General features: G+C 38.0%; 2 protein-coding genes across 8 annotated transcripts; one reads left to right on the forward strand and one right to left on the reverse strand.

Moving 5' to 3' along the window:
- Positions 1–1457: 1457 nt before the first annotated feature.
- Positions 1458–10219, forward strand: LOC113670299 (uncharacterized). The gene is made up of 12 exons (XM_089188626.1): positions 1458–1497; positions 2301–2420; positions 3107–3187; positions 4236–4317; positions 4747–4819; positions 5708–5990; positions 6913–7000; positions 7405–7477; positions 8372–8651; positions 9157–9376; positions 9496–9568; positions 10064–10219. Exons 1-12 carry the CDS (start codon positions 1458–1460, stop codon positions 10217–10219), a joined length of 1569 nt encoding a protein of 522 aa, XP_089044752.1.
- On the reverse strand, positions 10121–20732 carry LOC113670275 (uncharacterized). 7 transcript variants are annotated; one of them, XM_027186393.2, is made up of 8 exons: positions 20622–20732; positions 14640–14772; positions 13497–13628; positions 12713–12751; positions 12398–12626; positions 12003–12090; positions 11021–11180; positions 10121–10331 (listed from the first exon to the last, which is right to left on the reverse strand). In XM_027186393.2, the coding sequence occupies exons 2-7, from the start codon at positions 14770–14772 to the stop codon at positions 11028–11030; spliced, it is 774 nt and encodes a 257-aa protein (XP_027042194.2). In that variant the 5' UTR covers positions 20622–20732; the 3' UTR covers positions 10121–10331; positions 11021–11027. The 7 variants fall into 7 exon arrangements, with proteins under 7 accessions (XP_027042194.2, XP_027042192.2, XP_089045101.1 ...); XM_027186391.2 differs by lacking the exon at positions 20622–20732 and adding an exon at positions 19805–20096; XM_089188975.1 differs by lacking the exon at positions 20622–20732 and adding an exon at positions 19673–19830.
- Between the last annotated feature and the right edge of the window lie 264 nt (positions 20733–20996).

The following is a 20996-nucleotide window of genomic DNA, read 5'->3' on the forward strand; positions in this document are numbered from 1 at the left end:
CTAGTAAGACCTTCCGCGAAGTACGCGAGCTGCCTGTACACCAGAGGCGATGAGAATCTGCTCACAGACTATTCGATGGTCCCTTTTAACAAAGGGCCTGGTAAAGGCTAGAATTTGCCATCATATGTTTCATCCCCGCAATAAAGCTGAAGGTGTCAGAAATTAAGTTTCATGTGCGAACCAATTCGTGGTTTCGACACACCCCAACCCCTGACTGAGTATCGTGAATATTACCACTCACAATAAACCACGGCACGATCATTCTGTGAAGTGTATATCCGCGAACAACATGCGTTTCATACTCCTCGTGACGACTCTTTTCATTCTTCTTGCTTTTTGCAAGGGAAAGACACGACGAACAACGAAATCTGGTCGAGGAAGCGTCAAAGTTAACAAGCGTTCTGTTACTGGTTGGTGATGTTTTGTTTTTTTGTTATCTGTTGCTAATTTTGGTGTGATATTTGGCGTACGTTCGTCTTCAATTTTATCAGCGGCAATGCAGAATGCAGATAACACGGAACTCTGTACATAAAAAAAATGTTAGACCTCCTTTTCCATTTGTGCCTTTTATCCATCTTCTCTCTTCGATCCTAGCACGTCAATCGGCGTAGACATATATTGTATAAACACAACTTGATGTCTTATGATGACACAGAAGAAAAATGTAGAAAATATATGCTGATTTTTGAAACAATGTAGTTTAAAGACCTTCATGGTACTCGAAAAGATTAATCTATATCAAAGGCAAGGATATAGTTGGTCATGTTATGAAATGCGTTGCGTTTTTGAGCTTATTGCGGGCTTGGTGCGATTATCAGAGTCGAGTTATATGATGCGATTGTAGTTGTTAGACATAAGAGCATTGTATGGCCAGGGATGTACTTAGACAACATCCAGAATGTGAATCATGTATTTTTAAGTTTACATTCGTAAATATCTGCACTACAGAAGAAGACAACTCGAATTCAAAGCCCCTGGAGAGTATCATAATCACATGCAGGCGGGGTTAATTACATTCTTTGGCCTCAAACAAAGCAGTGATAGTTGTGAAAGTTGTATGCAGTGATCGTGAAAAAACATTTACCGTGATCTGCCCAATACGTATTACAATTTTCACATCTGCGAGCAAAAACAAGAGAGTGAGAGGAACAGAGAGAAATCATAGCTAGCTAATTAAAGAAAAAATTACAGCCAAAATTTAGTTAAGAATGTGTTCTGATAAAAGATCTAATGAATATCGTTGAGATCATCGATGCAAGAGATCAAATAATTTGACATATATTTAATTTATTACCTGCATGCTTTTTTTAACTGATTAAAAAATAAGTAAGTTTTATAGTTCAGCCCACACTTCGTCCAAATCCACAGATAAGGTATGCGCCTCTTCGGATCACCAGAACTGCAGTTACTGGAGCGGTTTGGGATATTGCAATCCAAGCAAGTCCTTTTACAAGACGATGGTACTTAAGTGTAAGGGAGCGTGTAACTTGTGTGGAGGTGAGTTAAAAATAAAGCACTGAAAATCGTGCCTGATCTCTTTTCTTTCTGTTTGTAATATTTTAAAATAGGGTTTATTAGAAAGTTTTTCGGCGCTGTTACAGTGTTTCTTGTGAAATAGCCTCGACACATCGCCCTTTCATCGGAAATAAAAACACCTCAATCTCACACCTTACCGAGTTTTAAAAGTTTAACATCATTGACACCACGCGTAATTGTTGAGGACATTTGTCCAAGTTTTGTCGATGTTTATCATTCAAATTAGGTGGAAAGCAAGCATTTTTCCATCCCATGCGATGATCTGCTACTTGCTGCTCACTTCTGCCCAAAATTTATGGGGTTCATCTCCCACTCGATGGCAGCTGAGCGGAGGATGCGTTTTGGGGGAAATTGCGCAATTTACATGTAACAACTCTTATCTTCAGGGAGCGTGAGTCAAATTGAGGCCATCGCCTGATACCTGAAAATTGTCAGAACACTTGAAATAAAGCATATTCCAGTTCTGTTTCGAGTTTGAGTTCGACTGAGATAGACTTCGTGCTGGACTTGGAGTCACGTTTCGAGTCAACAATTTGCCAGGCTCCTCAATTTGCTTAATCCGTTTTTAAAAAGGCAAATAATTACGCCATCGCTCTACAATAACCTCGTTCCCATGCAAAATAAGTAGCATTGTGCATTTTATCCGGATGCCGCCTTTGGAGGAGGTTTGTTGATTTTTGGTCATGTCACAACGGGTATTGACAGGAATGCAAAGGGGGAAGGCAAGCTATTTGTGCAAAGCATTCTTTTTTGTTTCTTCACAGACAAGGACTGCCCCGACCATGTTCATTGTCATTCCTGGAAACAGAGAGGTTTTTGTCGACCTGAAGGGCCATATTACTCCTACATGAAGGCGTACTGTCCAGCCACCTGCGAGCTATGTGGTATGTAGAGATGCTTTGTTTTGATGTAACGCTGGAAGAGGAAGCGCATTGATCAGCGGCGCGAAGGTTCGGGTCGTGTTACGCAACCCGACCCAGACCTCCTCGCTTTTTCCACTGCTACGCGTTCCATTGCACCATTTACATGTCGCACTTCGTTTTACTGACCTAAACCCTTTAACTCCCATAAGTGATTATCATGTAACTTCTCCCTATAACAACCTCATATTATCCAGCCAACAGGTAATGAGAATACTCAAACTTATCAGGTAGAGGTGGGTAGTCTTGATCTGGCAACAAATTCTTCGAACTTATTTACAAGGAAATGTGTAGCAGCTAGAGGGGAGAATTAACAATCAGATCTTGGGAGTTAAAGGGTTAACGTCTAATTTTTACGAGGGTCAGTTTTGAACTAACTTACAGTTAGAACGAACGAATATCAAAGCAAGAAATACTGTAATAGCCAAGGGATATTGAAAATAATGCTACTGACTCGTAAGGGCCTTACCTTCCCATGCATGCGACTGTTTCATTTAATTTTCAGCAGCACCATCGTGCAGTAACCTTGAAACATTCACTGTGTGACATTAGGCTTTCTCGAAGTTACTTTGTGTTACTGAACAAATTAATTTTAAGATCGGCTCTGAGACCAGCTTGTTTACTATTTGGTTTTAGGTTTTGTTGATTAGTTTCGGTCTCTTTCTTTTGGTTTTACTCTATGAATAGTCATCCCTTTTCTGCGAAGTCCGTTGCACATGTCAAAATAAATAGTTACAGAAAAATTGATGTTAGCGTGCCGCGACGGACTTTTCCGAAGAGAATGCTCCAAGTCTATTTGATTTTTTTAAAATATTCTATTTGACGAATGCATTATGTTTTGTAATTTACTACACTAATAGGTTGCGTTCCTGAGCCAAATAATGATCCATCCTGCGCTTTCTTGACGAAAGCCGGTTATTGTAACCCTAAACATCGATTCTATGGCTATATGATGAACAACTGTCAACATTCCTGCGGTTTTTGTCCCGGTAAGTTAATGAGGAGGTTAAAATTTAGAACGACGCAGAGAAATAACGAGGTGATGTGTAATTAAGCTCAGAAAACTACCTGATTTTCTTACGTTGGTGTTGATAGCCTTAGTCTGTTGCGTACATATGAAAATACCACGATCGGTCTTTCGAGGCGACTTTCTTTAACCTTTAAGCAGGCTGAAGCCCTTAATAACGAATGAACTGCTTCGTAAAAAAATCAAAAGGAAAGTGTGTGAAATAAAGTTATCTTAAATGTGTTATTTCTCCTTTGATCAAAAACGACGAAACAGACTGTTATGTTTGTAGGCCTTTCTTAAAGCAGCATCAACATACCTGCGATGTTCAATTTATCTACAACAACAAGTCGTGACAATTATGTGTGTTATGTTTCCTTTCTCTTTTAAATCTTGTTTTTAGGATCGTCAAAGACTGAACCAACAACGTCTACAACGCCTGCTTCGTCAACGACCGCTGAACCATCTACAACGCCTAGTCCTTCAACTACAGGTGTACCATCCACGACGTCTAGTCCTTCAACCACTGGTGCACCATCTACGACATCTACTCCTTCAACCACAGATGCACCACCTACGAAGTCTGGTCTTTCGACCACTGGTGCACCATCTACGACGTCTGATGTTTCAACCACTGGAGAACAATCTACTTCGTCATCAAATACTACCGCTGCTCTGACAGCTGAAGGTATCACAAAAATTGCCATTCTTACACATTTCTCTTCTTCTACGGAAATCTCGAATTTAAAATCATTTTAATGGTTTATTTACAGTTGATACTTGCTTAAAAGCACACAACGAAAGGCGTGCGCTTCATGGTGCAAGTCCGCTGGTCTGGGATGATACACTGAGAGAGCATGCGCAGGCTTAGGCCGATCACCTGGCTGAGACTGGCAAAATTCGTCATGACCCAAACCGAGACGAGGAAGGAGAAAACATAGCTTGGTTTAAAGGATACAAAACTGCAAACTGTGAAGATGCACTGATGGAATGGTAGGCTGTCTATTAAGTCCTGTATCGATTAAATTTCAATTCCCCTCGACGTAAGTGTAAATTCAAAACATTTCGTACTCGATTGACTTCTCGAGTTTATCATTTTTTACATTTATGCGTCCCTTTGTACTCTTTTGCTTTTTTAACAACTCACTTCCACAGCAGTTACCTTCACTAAACGAATGCTTAAGAAATGTCTTTGCATGGTTCCACAAAGGAAAACAACGTTTCAAGTTAAAATTTGACTCTGTTCTGTGATTTGCTCCCTCGCTTTCTCTCTCTCCTTGAAAGGTACGACAGAGAGGAACCAAAGTATGATTATAAGAATCCTGGATTTTCTCCTGAAACGGGCCATTTTACCCAGGTAATTGAAATAAATCTTACAAACAGGTCACTATAGAAACCAGATTTGAATTGATTGTCGAAGGTAACCTGTATTTTGATTGGTCTAAATATTTCTGCTACCTTCTCAATTAATCAGATGCAAAACCAGAATTAATCAAACTTATAACAAAATTCTCGAATGTGATTCGTTATCAACGGCCAGATTTAAGCACTAATAGGATAGTGTACGTGTCATGCTTGTAATTGGACAGTGTAATAGCACGGTTGACACGTCATGCCTGTGTAAGTGGACGGTGCGTGCGCTGTTTTTGCGCATTTTGCCGTGCCGAGTTATCTATTGTTTTTTTATCAAAACGTATCACCGATCTCTAGTTGCTTTCTCAAATTTTGTCCAAGTTTCCTATTACCTTAGTAATCGCCACTTAGTCCTTCGCGTTTTCAGCGTTCCAGGCAGTTTGCTCGAATTTACTTCGAGTCGAGGTCACACATGTTATTGGTTTTGATTTACGACAGCCAAAGGAAAAGCGCTCCATCCAATCACTAATAAGTTTGCACTGAAAAGATTGAATAACAAGGATTTAACGACAATCAGCAGCAAAAAGGGCCAGTAATCCTTTTGTATTATTCATGCTGATAAAAATGTTAAGCTAAAATCAGAGAAAATGCAATAAAGAAGCCTGAGACGAATTCATGTTTCGACAGAATATAAACTCGTACCCCCCCACCCCCCACCCCCAAGCCCGCATACTGAGTGAGCGCGACTACCAACTATACAACAAAACCACAATTTGAAATAGAAGCAAATGTTTTAGATTGTTCTTCGTTCCTGTAATACATTCTAATCATAACTATCAAAAATAAAACCACTGGATTACTAATGCAAATGTTTTAAAAACCCCTGTCATAGGTTGTATGGAAGGACACCAGAGCAGTAGGAGTCGCTCAAGCCTCCAGAGGTTCAGGTTTTTCAAAACAGATCTTTATCGTGGCTCGTTACAGTCCTTCAGGAAACTTCATTTTTAGAAGGTTTAAAGAAAATGTGGTCGAGAGACGAAACCAGCCAAATACCACGCCTAGCTGGAAACGTTCATCCACCAGAGGCTCAAAGAAAACACCTGACACCTTAGTCACCAGGAAAGCAGTAACATCAATACAGCCTTCGGCTCCTACCACATCTCTTACAACTGAAGGTAAGACGGTTACGTTGATTATATCATACGTTGAATTATACGCGTATTGATTGATTCTTTCCTATGATCTATTGGAGGACTGACGCATAGATGACATCACCGCGAACGATATTTTGCTCTTTTTATCACAAAAAAAAAATAGATTTTATGTTGCTGGGGGTCTGCCGTACAGTGATAAATCACAGAAGACGCCAAAATGTGGTAAGAACATCAGTGATACACTCGGCTGCGCTCTGTATGCCACTTTCTTGTGTTCTTACCACGCTTTGATCTCTGTGATCTGTTACTGTACAGACGCACGGCAACATGAAATCTATTTATTAAACTGCAAACCATACTTCGACCTCTTTAAACCGACTCTCCTTTCTTCTCCCATCTGAGCATCTGAAAGACGTTTGAAGGCTTCAAATCATGTCATAATAATAATAATAATAATAATGGTTTATTAACAGTGTATCCATCTAGGGGCTCTTCACCTGTTAAAAACTACAATGTAAAATGAAAAATTGCAGTATACTACAAAAAAAAAACAAAAACAAAAAAAATTATGAAGTCTACAATATAAAAAGCAATAACATTGGACTATAAAAGGATAATGTGTGAAAATGTAACATATATTGGTAATAGTAATACAACCCTATATGCAATTTACAAACTATTTACAAATGTCATTCTGATTTCATTCTGATTTCGTGAGATATTAGCACGATAAGTGACATATACGTTCCAAATAAATAAAAAATTCATCCTCCTTGCTAAAAAGCAACCTCAGCTGAAACGAGATACGAATATAGCGTTTCAATTACCAAGAGCATTTTTCATACTGTCCTGTCGTGTCGAACTGAACCTCCTGAGGTGGAAAATTTATCATTTTTAGAATAATTATAGCTGATTTGTGTGATATTTATATATTATTTAACAGTAAACGCTTGCTTAAAAGCACACAACGAAAGGCGCGCGCTTCATGGAGCGAGTCGGCTGGTCTGGGATGAAACGCTAGTAGAGCATGCGTAGGTCTGGGCAGATCACCTGGCTGCGACTGGTAAAATTCATCATGACCCAAACCGAGACGGCGAAGGAGAGAACATAGCTTGGTTTAAAGGATACAAAACTGCAGACTGTGAAGATGCTTTGGTAGGCTGGTAAACCTAACGTCCTTTATCCATTAAATTTCAGTCCCTTTCGAAATTTTAAAAAGGATTGTACACAATGTTCATCACGAAACTTTTCATTTCTAGATTAATGCATCCAGTAAACTTTTCTAGTTAACAGCTCACTACTACAGCAATTTCTTCCACTGAATGAATACTAAATTAATCTTCTTCGCATGGTACCACATATAAGATTACCTAATCTTATCAGTTGACTCCAAGCTATGATACCTTCCATCTCTCTCTCTCTCTCTCCTTGCAAGGTACGACAGAGAGGAACCTTTGTACAATTATGAAAAGCCTGAATTTTCTCCCGGAACGGGCCATTTTACACAGGTAATTTCCTGAATCTTACACAAATAGTACAATATAGGACGGATTTTAACGGAGGTTCGAAGGGAATATGGGATTGTCTTGGTTTTACTTTATTTCGCCTTGTGATTGGACTAAAAAAAACTCGCGCCACCGTCCTAAACAATCAGATGCAAGACCAATTGTTTGTTGGTCGTCCGCGTTTACGCGCGCCACAAGCCGTATTCTTAATTTTCCAGTGCTATTTTCTTTGTGCTGACGGGCCGGTGAGAGAACTCTTGTTTGAATTTTACGTCACTTAAACGAAAAGCGTTCTATTACTTAAGAGACAAGATGAAACCAAGAGTATTTATCAAAGAGGATCTGATAAAACCAGAAGCCAAAAAAAGAAACGAAACGTTTTGGATTCAGTTTATGGAAATGAAGAAATGACTCTCGCAGGTCAGCTGTAGTTAAAGACCAAAAAAAATCACGAAGCCTAGAAAGGCACACTTCAACAGGATTTGAACGTGCCGACTAAATACTACTTAGCCGCTATTATAAGCCTCATTGACAAATCCAGACAGCTTTTAGTGGGTTCTTCGTCCCGTAAAGGAATCTTCTCACAATTAACTCAAACAAAATAAAGGGAAAAAGTTTCTAAAGAAACTGTGGTGCTACGTCAATAGGGGGTATGACAAGATAGTTTCATTTCATCAACTAGGTTCATGATGTAAATTGGCCACCGTAAAGAATTTCTGAAGCTGACGTTTCGAGCGTTAGCCCTTCGCCATTTGCTCTGACGAAAGACAAACGCTCCAAATGTTAGCTTTATAGTGGCCAATCTACATTAGCAACTCAGTTGATTTAACCAAATTAAGAAATAGATACACTGGATCGAAGTTATGATAGTTTTGAACACCCTTGAAATGTTTTTAGGTTGTATGGAAGGCTTCCACAGCTGTAGGAGTCGCTCAAGCTTTTAGAGGCTCTGGCTTTTCGAAAGAGATCTTTATCGTAGCTCGTTATAGTCCTTCGGGAAACGTTTTGAGAAGATTTAGAAAAAATGTGGGAGAGAAAAGAAATCAACTAAATACCACGCCTAGTTGGAACCGTTCATCCGCCGGCGGCCCCAGAACTACACCTGAAACCTTAGTCACCAAAAAAGCAGTGAGAACAATTCAACCTTCAGTGCCCGCCACATCTCTTACAGCAGAAGGTAAGAAAACGATTGAGCTACGCAAATTCAGACTGAATCCCCTTCTTCCTCCATCATAGCACCTGGACGACGTTTGAACGATCAACTTGCATAAGGTCATTCTGATTGCGTAGGAAACTAGTCTTATTACTTAACTCTTCGACCCTTAAAGAGTGACCAGCATCTAATTTCTCCGTACAATATTGTGCCTAAATTAAACAATAACGTCACAAGAATAAAGGAAATGATCTAAAGAAGCTCTTGCTTGTTCAAAAAGATTTTCCTCCTCATAAGCTAAAGAAATGTATAGAGAACGGTATGGAAACTACGCATATTGATGTTCGGTCGCAAAAGGTTGGGGACATTATATTCAGTCATAATTTAAATGCTACTCCCTTCGTTAAAAGGCAGCCTAAGCTACAATGAGATATTTCAAAAATGCTTTCCGGTAGTGCATTTTCATATCGCCTTGTGTTTTTTTTTTCAGCCCTATAACTGATCTTTTATCATCTTTTTTATTCCACAGTAAAAGCTTGTTTAAAAGCACACAACGAAAGGCGCGCGCTTCATGGAGCAAGTCCGTTGGTCTGGGATGACACATTGGTAGAGCATGCGCAGGTCTGGGCTGATCACCTGGCTGAGACTGGTAAAATTCGTCATGACCCAAACCGAGACGGCGAAGAAGAAAACATAGCCTGGTTTAAAGGTCACAAAACTGCAGACTGTGAAGATGCTTTAGTAGGATGGTTAGTGGCACTTAAGTTTCGTAAACAGTTTATTTCTCAAAAAAGTTTTCTACCAGCTTGCATAGTAAGAGAATGAATGAGACTTGCATCAATTTTCTTGTTCTTTTTCTCCTCTTGAGGTACGATCGTGAGGAGCCAATGTACGATTATGCGAAACCTGGATTTTCTCCCGAAACAGGTCATTTTTCTCAGGTAAATTAGAAAGGCCTATATTACTCACTCAATAAACGGAGTTCACACAAATCGTTGTGTACGTAGGTTATAGATGTTAATTTCCTTATCAAGGTGGAATGACCGACAAAAAATTGGCACACATAGGAGACCATTTATTTGAAAGGAATACTTCGAGCGATCGAAATCCAGAGACGTTTTCCGATGATGGCTATGCCTGATGGTGAAGAATAGAATATTACAGATCTAGTCCTTTGATAACAGAATATAGCGCTAAAATTCGAGGGATACATCCTCGTGATGTCTCTATGATATACGCTATCTTTGGCGTTTTTCAAGAAATAAGTAAGAGACGAGTGCGAAGGACGAGGTACGCACGAGGAAGGGGTACTCCGCCTCTCGCACTTGGCGTCCCTCGCCTTTAAAACGCAACAAATAACCCTTTCCCACTCGAATAATGATGTCTACAACGCAACACTTGGTGTTACTCAAAAACTGTATGCATTATTTCTTCAGGTTGTGTGGAAGGCGACCACAGCGGTGGGAGTGGCACAGGCTTCAAGAGGCTCAGGCTTCTCAAAAGAAATTTTTATTGTTGCTCGTTACAGTCCTACGGGAAACGTTCTGAGAAGATTTCAGAAGAACGTTGGAGTCAAGCGATCTAAAAGTTAAAGCATAGAATAGCATAATACACTTGTTTTGTTGGGCCTTTGCATCAATCATGTCAAATGCCTTCGCGTTCACCATTGAGTAGCTTCTGAGTAACATTGAACACATCAACACTCTGCAAGAAACCAGAAGTAAAGAAATTTAAATATAATGAGCGTTGATTTTTTAAAACATCCTTTTCTAACTGAGCCACCAGAGACACTCGTCATTGCCAAAAGCAATTTGTTCCTGCTTTGCGTTTTCTTCTTGTACAGAGTTTGCGGCTAGTTTATCTATCGATCGATCTAGCTGCGAGGGTTCACGTGACAGAACTTGTGTAGCTGTTTTGAATTCAATCTGGAAAATTAAATTTTTTTTTTGATGAAAAGCCCCTGGTGCATTACACGCTGCAGTTTCCACTAGACTGCATAACAGGTGTTTCTGAAGGTGAAAGAAAAAAAAATGAAGGAGGGGTCATGGAGTGTCCACCTGCTTCCTCCACTAACAGAAGGAAATTAAAATTCCATTACATGCTAACACCCGTCTCTTTCAACCCACCCTTCCCCTTTGTTCTCACACATTTTGCAGTCACCCGATGTAAATTTCAAATGAAAAGTGTCTTGTCCAGAGGAACAACTCAGTAACAATACCAGGCCCTGATGAAACTGCCGAGCGACCTGATCAGGGTCCCACGTGTTAACTGTCAGGACACCACATTCCAAAACCAAGTGTCATGCTTTACTTGAGACCCCCAAACAAGGTGCACTATCATAGCCGAGAGCTCAAAACTCTTAGGAGGATCTCTTTAAAGTAACTTTCTCTTACCCTCTAGCTACAAAACAGTGATATCCCCCACTTCTTGCTTGAACCTTCCCCAATAGTTTCCTGGGGGCGTGTAACGAGCCACAACGTAGGTCTTAGTCCAAAATCCGCGCTTTATAGTGGCAATGCCGACACCCAGTTGCCTAGTAGACTTCCATACCACCTGTTGGGAACAAACCGTACTTTTCTTGTTAACCTTTAAGAACTCTAAGAGTGACCAGCATCTAACTTCTCCTTACAATGATACTGCTGAATCATTCATCAAGATCGTGAGAATAAAGGAAATGATTACCAACCAAAGAAGTTTTGATTGTTAAACAAATTCTTCTCCTTAGTATCATAGGAAAGGTGTAGAGAACAGTATGGAGAATATGCATACTGATATCAGAATGTAGAGGATTGATGTAAGAGTCCAAAATACTCTTGCGGTTTACGCTCCTTATGAAGGCTTAGTTGGCGATACTTTCGCACGTATCTACGGTTTACGGCCCAAAGTTTTTGCACGTGGGTAGGAATATCCCAAACGAAGGCGGTTTGGGGTTTAGAAAGTACAAGCTATAGCGGTCTGCGAACTATTGCCCCTGGTGGCAGACTTTAACATTCTGAGCTCCCTAATATATTCTCTATTCTCTAGATATGATTTATGTTCATAATATTCCTCTCTTTTTTCATCTCTTAACCCTTTGACCCCTAAGAGTAACTAACATCTAATTTCTCCTTACAATATCATCCCTGAATCAAACATTAAGGTCATGAGAATAAAGGAAATGATCACCTACTAAAGAAGCTCTTGATTGTTAAAAAAATTCTCCTTGTCAGCAACTTAGGTAATGTATAGAGAACAGAATGGAGAATATGTATACCGATGTTGGGGTGTAAAGGGTTGACTGGTAACAAAAAATTAAAGCACTCAACTGATACTCTTAACAAGTAGGTTACGTCGTTGCTATGGCAACTTTTTAAGTCAGGTAAAAATTATCCACACCTGTGTAAAATGTCCAATTTGAACACCAGGTACGTCAAAAATAGATTTCGGGGGATTTGAGAAAGGATAATCAGAAACTTCTCCATACCTAGCAAATAAAAATACAGGAATGAAAACATTAATGCAAAGATTTAAAATTGACAGAAATTATCTTTCAAGACAAAAAGACGGTCTTGCAACGTAAGTCAACCCAGGCATGTATACAAATTACAGATAGTGCGCATGTGCCACTTTCAAACAACACATCACCATATTACCATACTGCTTGCGTGAACCAGCGTCTCTAAATTTGCAGAATTTGTACAATATGTCATGCGCAAGTTCTACATTCTGTTTTAGTAATAAGTAAAAACATTTCCGCAATTCCCCATACAAATTTGAATTAAATAGGTTACCAGGCATCAAGAGCGTCTTTGCATGTTGCTGTCTTTTCGCTGCTACCCATTGAGTAGTAAAGGTTTTCTCCCTCTCCTCTCACACGCGAGTGCTCGAATTTATTCCGCTTTGCAAGGTCCAGGGCCCAAGCTTGAGCACTCCGGGCCAGTGTCCTGTTCCATGTCAGCGGTCTAGCCCCGTGCAGAGCACGCGCCAAGTTATGGGCTTCCAGACACTCTTTGAGGTTCACTGTCGATGAAGATGGAAGGATCGAATAGGTTTTTAACCAAAGAGTAAACTGAAATAATCATTGAAAAACATTATTTGATCACTACCTCTCACAGGTCGGGGTCTTGGAGGTGGGGTAGGACGAGCTGAAATGAGAAAAAAAAATGATAAAGATTGTGTAAACTTTATTGAGTGATCGAGAGTTCTATTGCGTGATAGTTGATGAGGGTGGAGCCCGAATCAACTGTCACGCCTGAAAATCGGGACAGAACAGAACAATCAAATCATTTCAGTTTAAATCTCCACCAATTGTACGAACCTTAGGAGACAAGCTTATATTTTAAGTTTATTTTATTTTAAAACACAGAAATGTTTTTATTTACTTCTACTGTTATTTTTCCTACTACAACCACTGCTTGTCTTCCATATTTTTTTTCTTCTTCTTCTTCAATTTTTGTGTTGGTTTGTGAAACACGTATTCACTAACTCACCAAAGCGATCATTATTCAGGTCTTAAATCACTCTAAACTTGGATGAACAGCTCCCTTTAGCATAAATTCTTGAGCTTTAGATAGCCTAGAAGAAGACCCTTTAACCTCTAAGAGTGACTAGCATCTAATTTCTCCTCACAGCATCACTCCTGATTCAAACATTAAGGTCATGAGAATAAAAAGAACGATCAGCAACAAAAGCAGCTCTTGATTGTTCAAACAATTCTCCTTGTCAGCACCTTAGGAAATGTATAGAGAACAGTATGGAGAATATGCATACTAGGATATTTTTTCTCTCTTTCGATAGGCCGACTTGTTTTGATTGGTTGCTACGACACACATTTTAAATGGGCTTTATCTAATAAAAAATTAGCTCTGTTCAAATGATCCCCTGACAAACCTTGACAAATGCCGCAAGAGGCAGGACAGTTGGTCGACACAAAATCATAGTAGAGGTGCCCTTGATTACAGTATCCTTGCTTTTCCCAATGGTTACATCCGGCGTTTTTATCTCCTCCTCCCATGGGGCATACTAAAAGATGAAAAGAAAGTCGTTGAAAACATTCAAATCCACATAAGATTCACTGGAGAAGATATCGCACAAGAAACCGTTGAAAAAAATTATTGCTCCTATATCTCTGTTTCAAAAGTTGCCAGATAACTAAGGAAATGATTAAAACCAAATATTATCAGCATTGACTGCACCTTGCTTGAATAAATTACTACAGGTCCTTAAAATAAATTCGATAGAATTGTTAATTGGCGTAACAGAATTAATCTAACATCTTTGGGGGAACGAGTTATGACGATCACTCGCCTTTGAGATGTTACTATGGTGACTTAAAATTTAGCCTATGTGCAAGTTCAAATATAAAGTGGCTAAACATAATTTTTTTAAAATTCCCGATAATTGTATCGCGATCAGTTAATCGTAATTCTGTAATAAGACATGCACATCACCATGTTAGTCTTAAGCGACCAATTACGGAATCAAGGGTATTGTTGACTGCCAAAGCGGTTTCTGTGCGAGACTATGTAATGGAGATTATCAATATAGTCCCACAATGTTAGGAGATTTGATTGTTGCAATATTTTTGTCATAAGATATGATGGATTTGATAAATTAAAGCGCAGGTTCTGTAAGAGGGGAAATTTGTTAGTTCAATTCAGGTCATGATTTATGCTCGCTAAAATTTCTAAATTTTGCGTAGGTATTCTCTGAACTGGGAAACCACCAAAGAAACCTTTCCGACTTTTTAGATGACTTTTCTGGGCCTTGGGGAAGGTACTTTCTAAACCTTGTGATAAAAACTGTTTAAAATGCGAAAAAAATTATCTCATGAAATTATGAAAAGGCAAAAAAAAAAAAAAAAAGATGAAATTGCTTTTTTCTGAGATTTAACGAAATGTATACATGTACCTTAAAACAGATAGCTACCGGGTACACTTGCCTAAGTCACATGATCATGGGTAACTCAAGATCAAAATATTCACCTTTTCAAAGATTAAAACCATTTTGAGACAAGATTGTAACATTACTTACGGCCTTTCTTTGCAATGGCATAGCGGTGAAGCGGGGGTCTGGCAGGTCTACCAAGCTTGCGAAGCCGACATTCGCTCAAGACTAACATTAACACAAGCAAGAACGCCACCGTTATCATCGTCATCGAAGCCATCTGTGAAAATAAGAAATGGGAGAATGTAAAATTATTTTCAGCTCACTTGTGAAACCTCCTTGTTTTTCAGCTTTAAGCTAGAGTGAGACGCCAGTAATTACCTGCAGTCGGAATTTTATATCATTCGCGGAGATAATTTCTATAATCTATCTTGATTCCTTTAAAGCCCTTGATTAAGAGTTGGAAATTAAAATAGTCGTGATTAAATTCTTAATCAGATCGTGAATAATTTATAGACTTTGGTCTCTTTCTTGTTCACGTAGACATAGAAATGAACTGTGAAATTCAGAATAATGGTGTGAAAATTAAGGAATTTTCTTTGTGAGCTTTCAATATTAAACAAAAAAGCGTAAAAGTATACGTTTTTTATCCACACTTGGAGATATGTTTAACTCCCACGTTTTAAATACATGATATCCGAGCAGAGAGCTGACATGTCATGTTTTATTCAATAAATTACTTTGTGCTAGTAATTTTCGTTTTTGAAATAGATAAAGAAGTTGATAGCAAGAGATCTGTCTGTGAGGCCTTCTCGTGCGACATAACTTAAATGGAAATAAAAACAAATGGATTAGCAATTTTTGGTTTTTTCCAACCGACACTGATATTTCAATACAAACCAAAATATTCCAAGTCCACCTTTATCAGCGTTCCTTGAATTCACGATACCAGCTCACTTAGTAAAAAAGAACCTTGACTCTACACAAGAAAGGATAAAGTGTCCCTTGCTCTGAAGCACAACCACCGCGTTTAGCCCATTTTCTGAGTAACAATACATTTTTCTCTCCTTTGTTATTATGCAATAATACACGGACACAGAAATTTCTGCCCAGTTTAAAAATTCGTTTATGCTCTTCAAGTCGTTCAATCTCTCAGGGAAAGAGAGCAGATTGGTCGCCATGAATCTATATATTCACAACAAATGTGTAAAATTAATCATATTTCAGCCATGGATGATAAATAGTTACAAATAATTCCTCCCCTCGCCCTCCCCCTGTAAGCTATAATTAATTCAGAGGCATGACACGATAGCGAAAGAAAACTTCAGACAGCGACGCCACACTATACACGATTCAGAATACCTTGCAACTTTTATGTAAGCGATGTAAGTTTCACCAAGGCAAGATAATGAATATTTACGCAGTAAATTTAAGGAAACATGTACCGTGAAGTTCGGCTCCAAAGAGAGAATGCTAAATGACTTGTTTGTTTGATTTCGTCCCCATAAAATGCGTTTCTAATGTCAGAATTCATCTCAATTGCTTAAAATTCAGAAATTTGAGTTAAGGTTATTTAATTTTAAAAGTAACACACACCACTTTTTCCCTGTAACTTTAAAAGCAAAGCAAGGTTCGTAATATCTTTTTTAGCATCGTGGGTGGTAAGTACGTTTCAGTCATACATTGAAGCTGTACTAAAGTATTTGTCGTTATTTTTTTTAACCTGTGGTCAATCTTTTAGCCAGGCCTACGAATAAGTATGGGCTTTCCCATTAAGCTCATTTGCTCGCACTGAATTGTATGTGTTTTATCCGGTTTAAAGACGAATTCTCTGTTCGTTCACGCAAAAGCCTGGCAACATGGCGAAGATCACCCATAATCCTTAGTAAGACACTTCTTGATTTACACACATCTCAAAGAAATACGCATTATAATTGATCAATGTCGCGTAACAGTTAAACACGTGACCTACACTACACTTTTTACTCGCTCGCTTCCATTGAATAGTTTTTCAATCACTGCAGGGTACACGCACACAAAATGTTTCTGTTTGGCCACGTAGCCTAAGGAAAGCCATTCCACTAACTTTTTGGTAGGCCCCTCCTGTAATCAATTCGCTCTCCCTTAGTTTTTGGCGGGAATTTCCAAAATGATGAGATGCAAACTTTGAAATGATTGTGCACATTCCGAAACTCGAAAGCTACACTTGGTCTGTTTTCCAAAACCTCATCGGTAGAAACAGTTGGTCATATTTGGTCATATAGCTCCTAATTCGACCTTTGCTGTTGGAGCATAGTGTCACTCATGTCATGACCCTCCAGTTTTCTGTTCAGCGATGCGTTTTTGATAAGTCTTAATAAATGTTCCATTATCATAAAATAATCGACCAGTTACATTAGCCAGACCGGAACGAGTGGCAAAAAAATTTGGCAAAGGTAACATGCTTAATGAAGTGAATGCCTAAATAAAAAGGAGAATAAGTTATTTTAGCTTTGTTCTTTTTTTTCTTTTATTGCTGTTAGTGTTAATTATCTTTACGATTTTACGATTTCCTCTCAGTTTTTCACATATTGCTGTACAATTGGTTTTCTCTTTTAAATGTTTAACTTCGAAGCTGCTACAGAGAGTTTAAGTACAAACAACAAGGTGGCAGTGATGTTTTTAATAAAGAAATTAACCACAGACAAAAAAGCGCTGCGGTAACTATAAGCATTCTAATTGGATGCTGGAGTTTGAAATATTATGATGACCGACGAATTACTTTAATTAAGTAGATGGCTATCTGCTTTCAAGTTGGTTTAACTTTTGGAGATATGTTCAATAAAATAACCCAATTGATGCCAATATCCTTGATAAGAAACAAAGTATAAACAAAATCAAACAAACCCGATTGCCATATTGCAGAAATTCGCACGCTATCTTAATCAAAAAATAAACAAAGAAAAAAAAAGACTTGATGAAAAACAACCTTTACCTTTTTCAATAGGCTCGTTGTTAGCTAGTGCAAACTGGATGATGGATAAGGTTTCAGCAGGTCTCAAAGGGTAAGAGGCTTTTACCGCAAACGTTTAAAAATATAGTCATTTTACGGCTAACAGTTTATTTCTTTCCCTTGCGATTGAAAGAAAAAAATTACAATTAACTTTTTTTACAACAAACGGTTAAAAAATTTTTTTGAAACTTCATGCAATAATGCGGATAAATTAAAAAATAACACCACGCCAGAATACACCAAGTCGATTGAACTCAATAAGCCCATAACTCAGATGACTGTAACTCTTTAAAAAGTTCTATAATACAATTTATGCCTCTCGTCTTATTTACCCTTCTAAAAGGATTTTTTTTTTATCTTCTTTGTCTGTTTTACTCTTTTGAGAGCAAAGTAAGGAGTCAAATAGTAATAGCACAAAATACGACAGCGGCACATTGTAATAAATTGTAACTTCAAAATAAAATGCAGGTGAAATCACGTAGGCAAATGAAAACTGACGCGCTTACTGGACATGACGAGAGAACAAGAAATAAAGGGAGAAAAACAGTACAGTAGAATTAAAGAAATCGTGGTCGTTTTATTAAGTGCATGTAATTTAGCAAAAAAAAAAGAAAAGAAAAGTGACAAGAGCATCACTTTAGGAAAAGGTGAAAACCTGGCTGCATGTTAAGAAATATTTGTTACATAGTAGCGAAGTTATGACCTGTTCACAGAAATTTCACCACAGACTTTTTACCTTCTTAAAAATTTCCCTACCTTTAGACAAAGATGCCTGCTCTAGTGCAAGAATATTTCCCTGCATGGATTAAAACTAAATGGTCCACTTGAAGCGAGTGGTTGCTTTTATGACAGAAGTACTACTATACTTGCAATTTCACTTAAATAGCTGCTGTGGAGTGACCAGATAAGAGAGGAAGCATATTTCAGCTTAATGGGAGTTGTGGTTTTGTGGTAAGTTTTGAAAGAAAGAACGAAGATGATATGTCGAACCTTGGGTACAGCTTGTGACACATCGTCAACCACATAATTTCAGTTTTCTTAATTTTGCCAAGATTCCTTCCAATCGATAAAAAAGAAAGCATAAACATACATAAATAAATGAGTTTCAGCAGATATTTCATTTCCCATCATATATGTGTTAAAAGAAGACGAAAAGGATGAAAAAAAATATTTAACAGTGTCTTGATGAGCTCGTCGAATTACAGAAGTTGAAACACCGTCAAACCACTTTGTAGCAGCGTAAATCCTTTTTAAACCTTTTTCCTGCAGTTCCACATTGATAGAAAGCACACCCTGTTTCTATATATGAAATATAAAAATATTTTTAATTTTCCATTCTTCCAGTCACTCATGTGTCTCCTGTCGCAAGAAAAACAAAATAAACTTACAGCGCCTTCGAGTCTGCTGATAAAATCCAGTTTAAAATTTTTTTAAGGGAAAATAAAAGGAGAAAAAAAAATATTTCAATTTTATCTCACATAAGAACACAGACTCTGGATCTCAATGCAGATTACTGCCCAAACTTTGTAGTTCTGTAATTGCAAAAAGAAATAGGAAATTGTTTCAATTTGTCTCGCATTCCCATGTAAACTTTCGAAACACCCTCAATCAGTGATTATATGATCACAGTCAGACCACAACTGATTATGAAATCAGCTTAAGGTTGTTATTTCAATGACAACCCGAAACAGCCTCAAACACCTGCTTTTCTCCAGAAGCCAAAAATAAAAATGCGTATATTTCCTTCAAATGTGAAATAAATATTCATTTTCAGATTCAAATTGAAAAAATTTTGGCGATATTTTCATCTGCAACCATTATGTAGTTCCATAAGCTTGCACTATAAAACATCCGTTAAAAAAAATGGAAAACCCTTACAGACGTAATTTTTAAGGAGGAAAAAAGCAGGAAATGAGCTCCTAAGACTATGATCTAGAATGATCCATCATTCCATTCTCTTTTTTCTCCCGTGCAGCGAGAAAAGTTCTTCTTTCACGATTTTTATTCGTTCAAAAATCTTAATGTATGCGCATTTGTTTCCGTTGTCTGATTACGCTTTCTACAGAACAGAATGCCAACATTTAAGGCGAAACTTTTTTCCTATTACCAGAAGTAACCTTACAATGACTTAATTATTCTCAAAGAATTTCTCTATAAGACACTTCAAATAAGATTTTAAAAGCCACACCTTTGACTCAAAGGAACGTTCCATTTTACGTTTTTCGGAAGAAACAATGATCTTGTTACTTTACGGTCTGAGAGGCTGCTTATTACAATAGATCCTTTCGTGAGATCACCATGAGGCCTGTGACATACATACCTTCTCTTTCCAAATCAAAACGCCTTGAAAAAAAGAATCTTGATGTAAAGTTGATCAACTTTGGTGAGGAATGTTTTGGTTGTGCTATACACGCAAGCCAATAACCGAATGAAGGTATGAATTAGTGGGCAAGAAAATAAAAACCGCCCTTGGTGTTTACATTTCTAATTCTGCTTCTGATATCTTTAAGTGGTTTGAAAAATTCTACCGATGTTCGAAAGTAGGAGTTTGAGCATGCGCCCTGGTTGAGTTTAATGTCGCTGTTGTAAATTTGGCCTTTTTACTTTCGTTTGCAAATATTGCATGAATGGAGCTAAGGAAATGCTCTCCATTCTGTTTTCAACATTTTGAAGTAGTTGGTGACGTGCTGCTGAGATGAACCTTTATAGATATGAGTTTTTCTTAATATTCAGGAAAGTTCCTGCCTTGAGTGTAATGAGAATATTATCAAATGTTCCATCAACTCAAAAATAAATTCAGTCTAACAATTATTCCTGAACGGAAGTTTTTCCCCCTAAATTGCCGGTACTTCTATGTTCTCCAATAATTTCTGCTAGCAGGAATGAAAGATCACGAGTAAGGAAGCAACATACTTCCAAAACCTATTATTGTTGACAGAAATGAAATCAGTCCATTACTGATTTTGTGATTATTGCATTACGGCAGAACTGGCAGGAAATACACCAAATGCTTTGTTTTAGAAAGTACAGTCTTGGATTGAAATATTTCCCCAAGAGGTATTTCCGAAGTCAGATTAGCAAATCTCCTTCCCACCTCGAACCCGCGATGAGACTTGAAAAAAAATTCGAGTAATCACCTGAGGATGTGGAGATCATTTGTTTCAGATGTGATAAATGGCTTGAAATCTCTTGCCACTTCAGTTATGTATGCTTGAGCTTTTCTGACTGAAGTGCCTCTGGATAAATTATGTACTAAGAATCAGTCATTACCAAGCTCCAACTTATAATGCTAAAGTTTTCCCATCAATTCTATCTAATAAAAACAAAAGTACTGGCGCACGAAACTAAAAAAAATATATATTTTTTGAAATCAATTCTTTTGAGCCAACGTTTAAATGACATCTCCTCAACATTCGCATACGCAGTGTTTTTCTTTTCTTTTTGTTTTTTTTCTTAGCTTTGTCAAAAAATAAAAATATAGGCGCGTGATTGATGGATTTATTCAGGTGGGG

The sequence above is a fragment of the Pocillopora damicornis genome, chromosome 12 (assembly GCF_964200805.1).
Source record: "Pocillopora damicornis chromosome 12, jaPocDami1.2, whole genome shotgun sequence".
Lineage (NCBI taxonomy): Eukaryota > Metazoa > Cnidaria > Anthozoa > Scleractinia > Pocilloporidae > Pocillopora > Pocillopora damicornis.

Bases quoted from the DNA above. Each gene is read 5' to 3' on its own strand.
- LOC113670299 (XM_089188626.1), top strand. From the start codon at position 1,458: ATGGTACTTAAGTGTAAGGGAGCGTGTAACTTGTGTGGAG. The intron at 2,421-3,106 runs GTATGTAGAGAT...TTTGTTGATTAG, and splicing joins AGCCACCTGCGAGCTATGTG to TTTCGGTCTCTTTCTTTTGG. The intron at 3,188-4,235 runs GTTACAGAAAAA...GTTTATTTACAG, and splicing joins TGCACATGTCAAAATAAATA to TTGATACTTGCTTAAAAGCA.
- LOC113670275 (XM_089188975.1), bottom strand. From the start codon at position 19,696: ATGGAACGTTCCTTTGAGTCAAAG. The intron at 13,629-14,639 runs GTAAGTAATGTT...TTCATCTTTTAG, and splicing joins TGCCATTGCAAAGAAAGGCC to TATGCCCCATGGGAGGAGGA. The intron at 12,091-12,397 runs GTAACCTATTTA...TTTATTTGCTAG, and splicing joins AAAGACGCTCTTGATGCCTG to GTATGGAGAAGTTTCTGATT.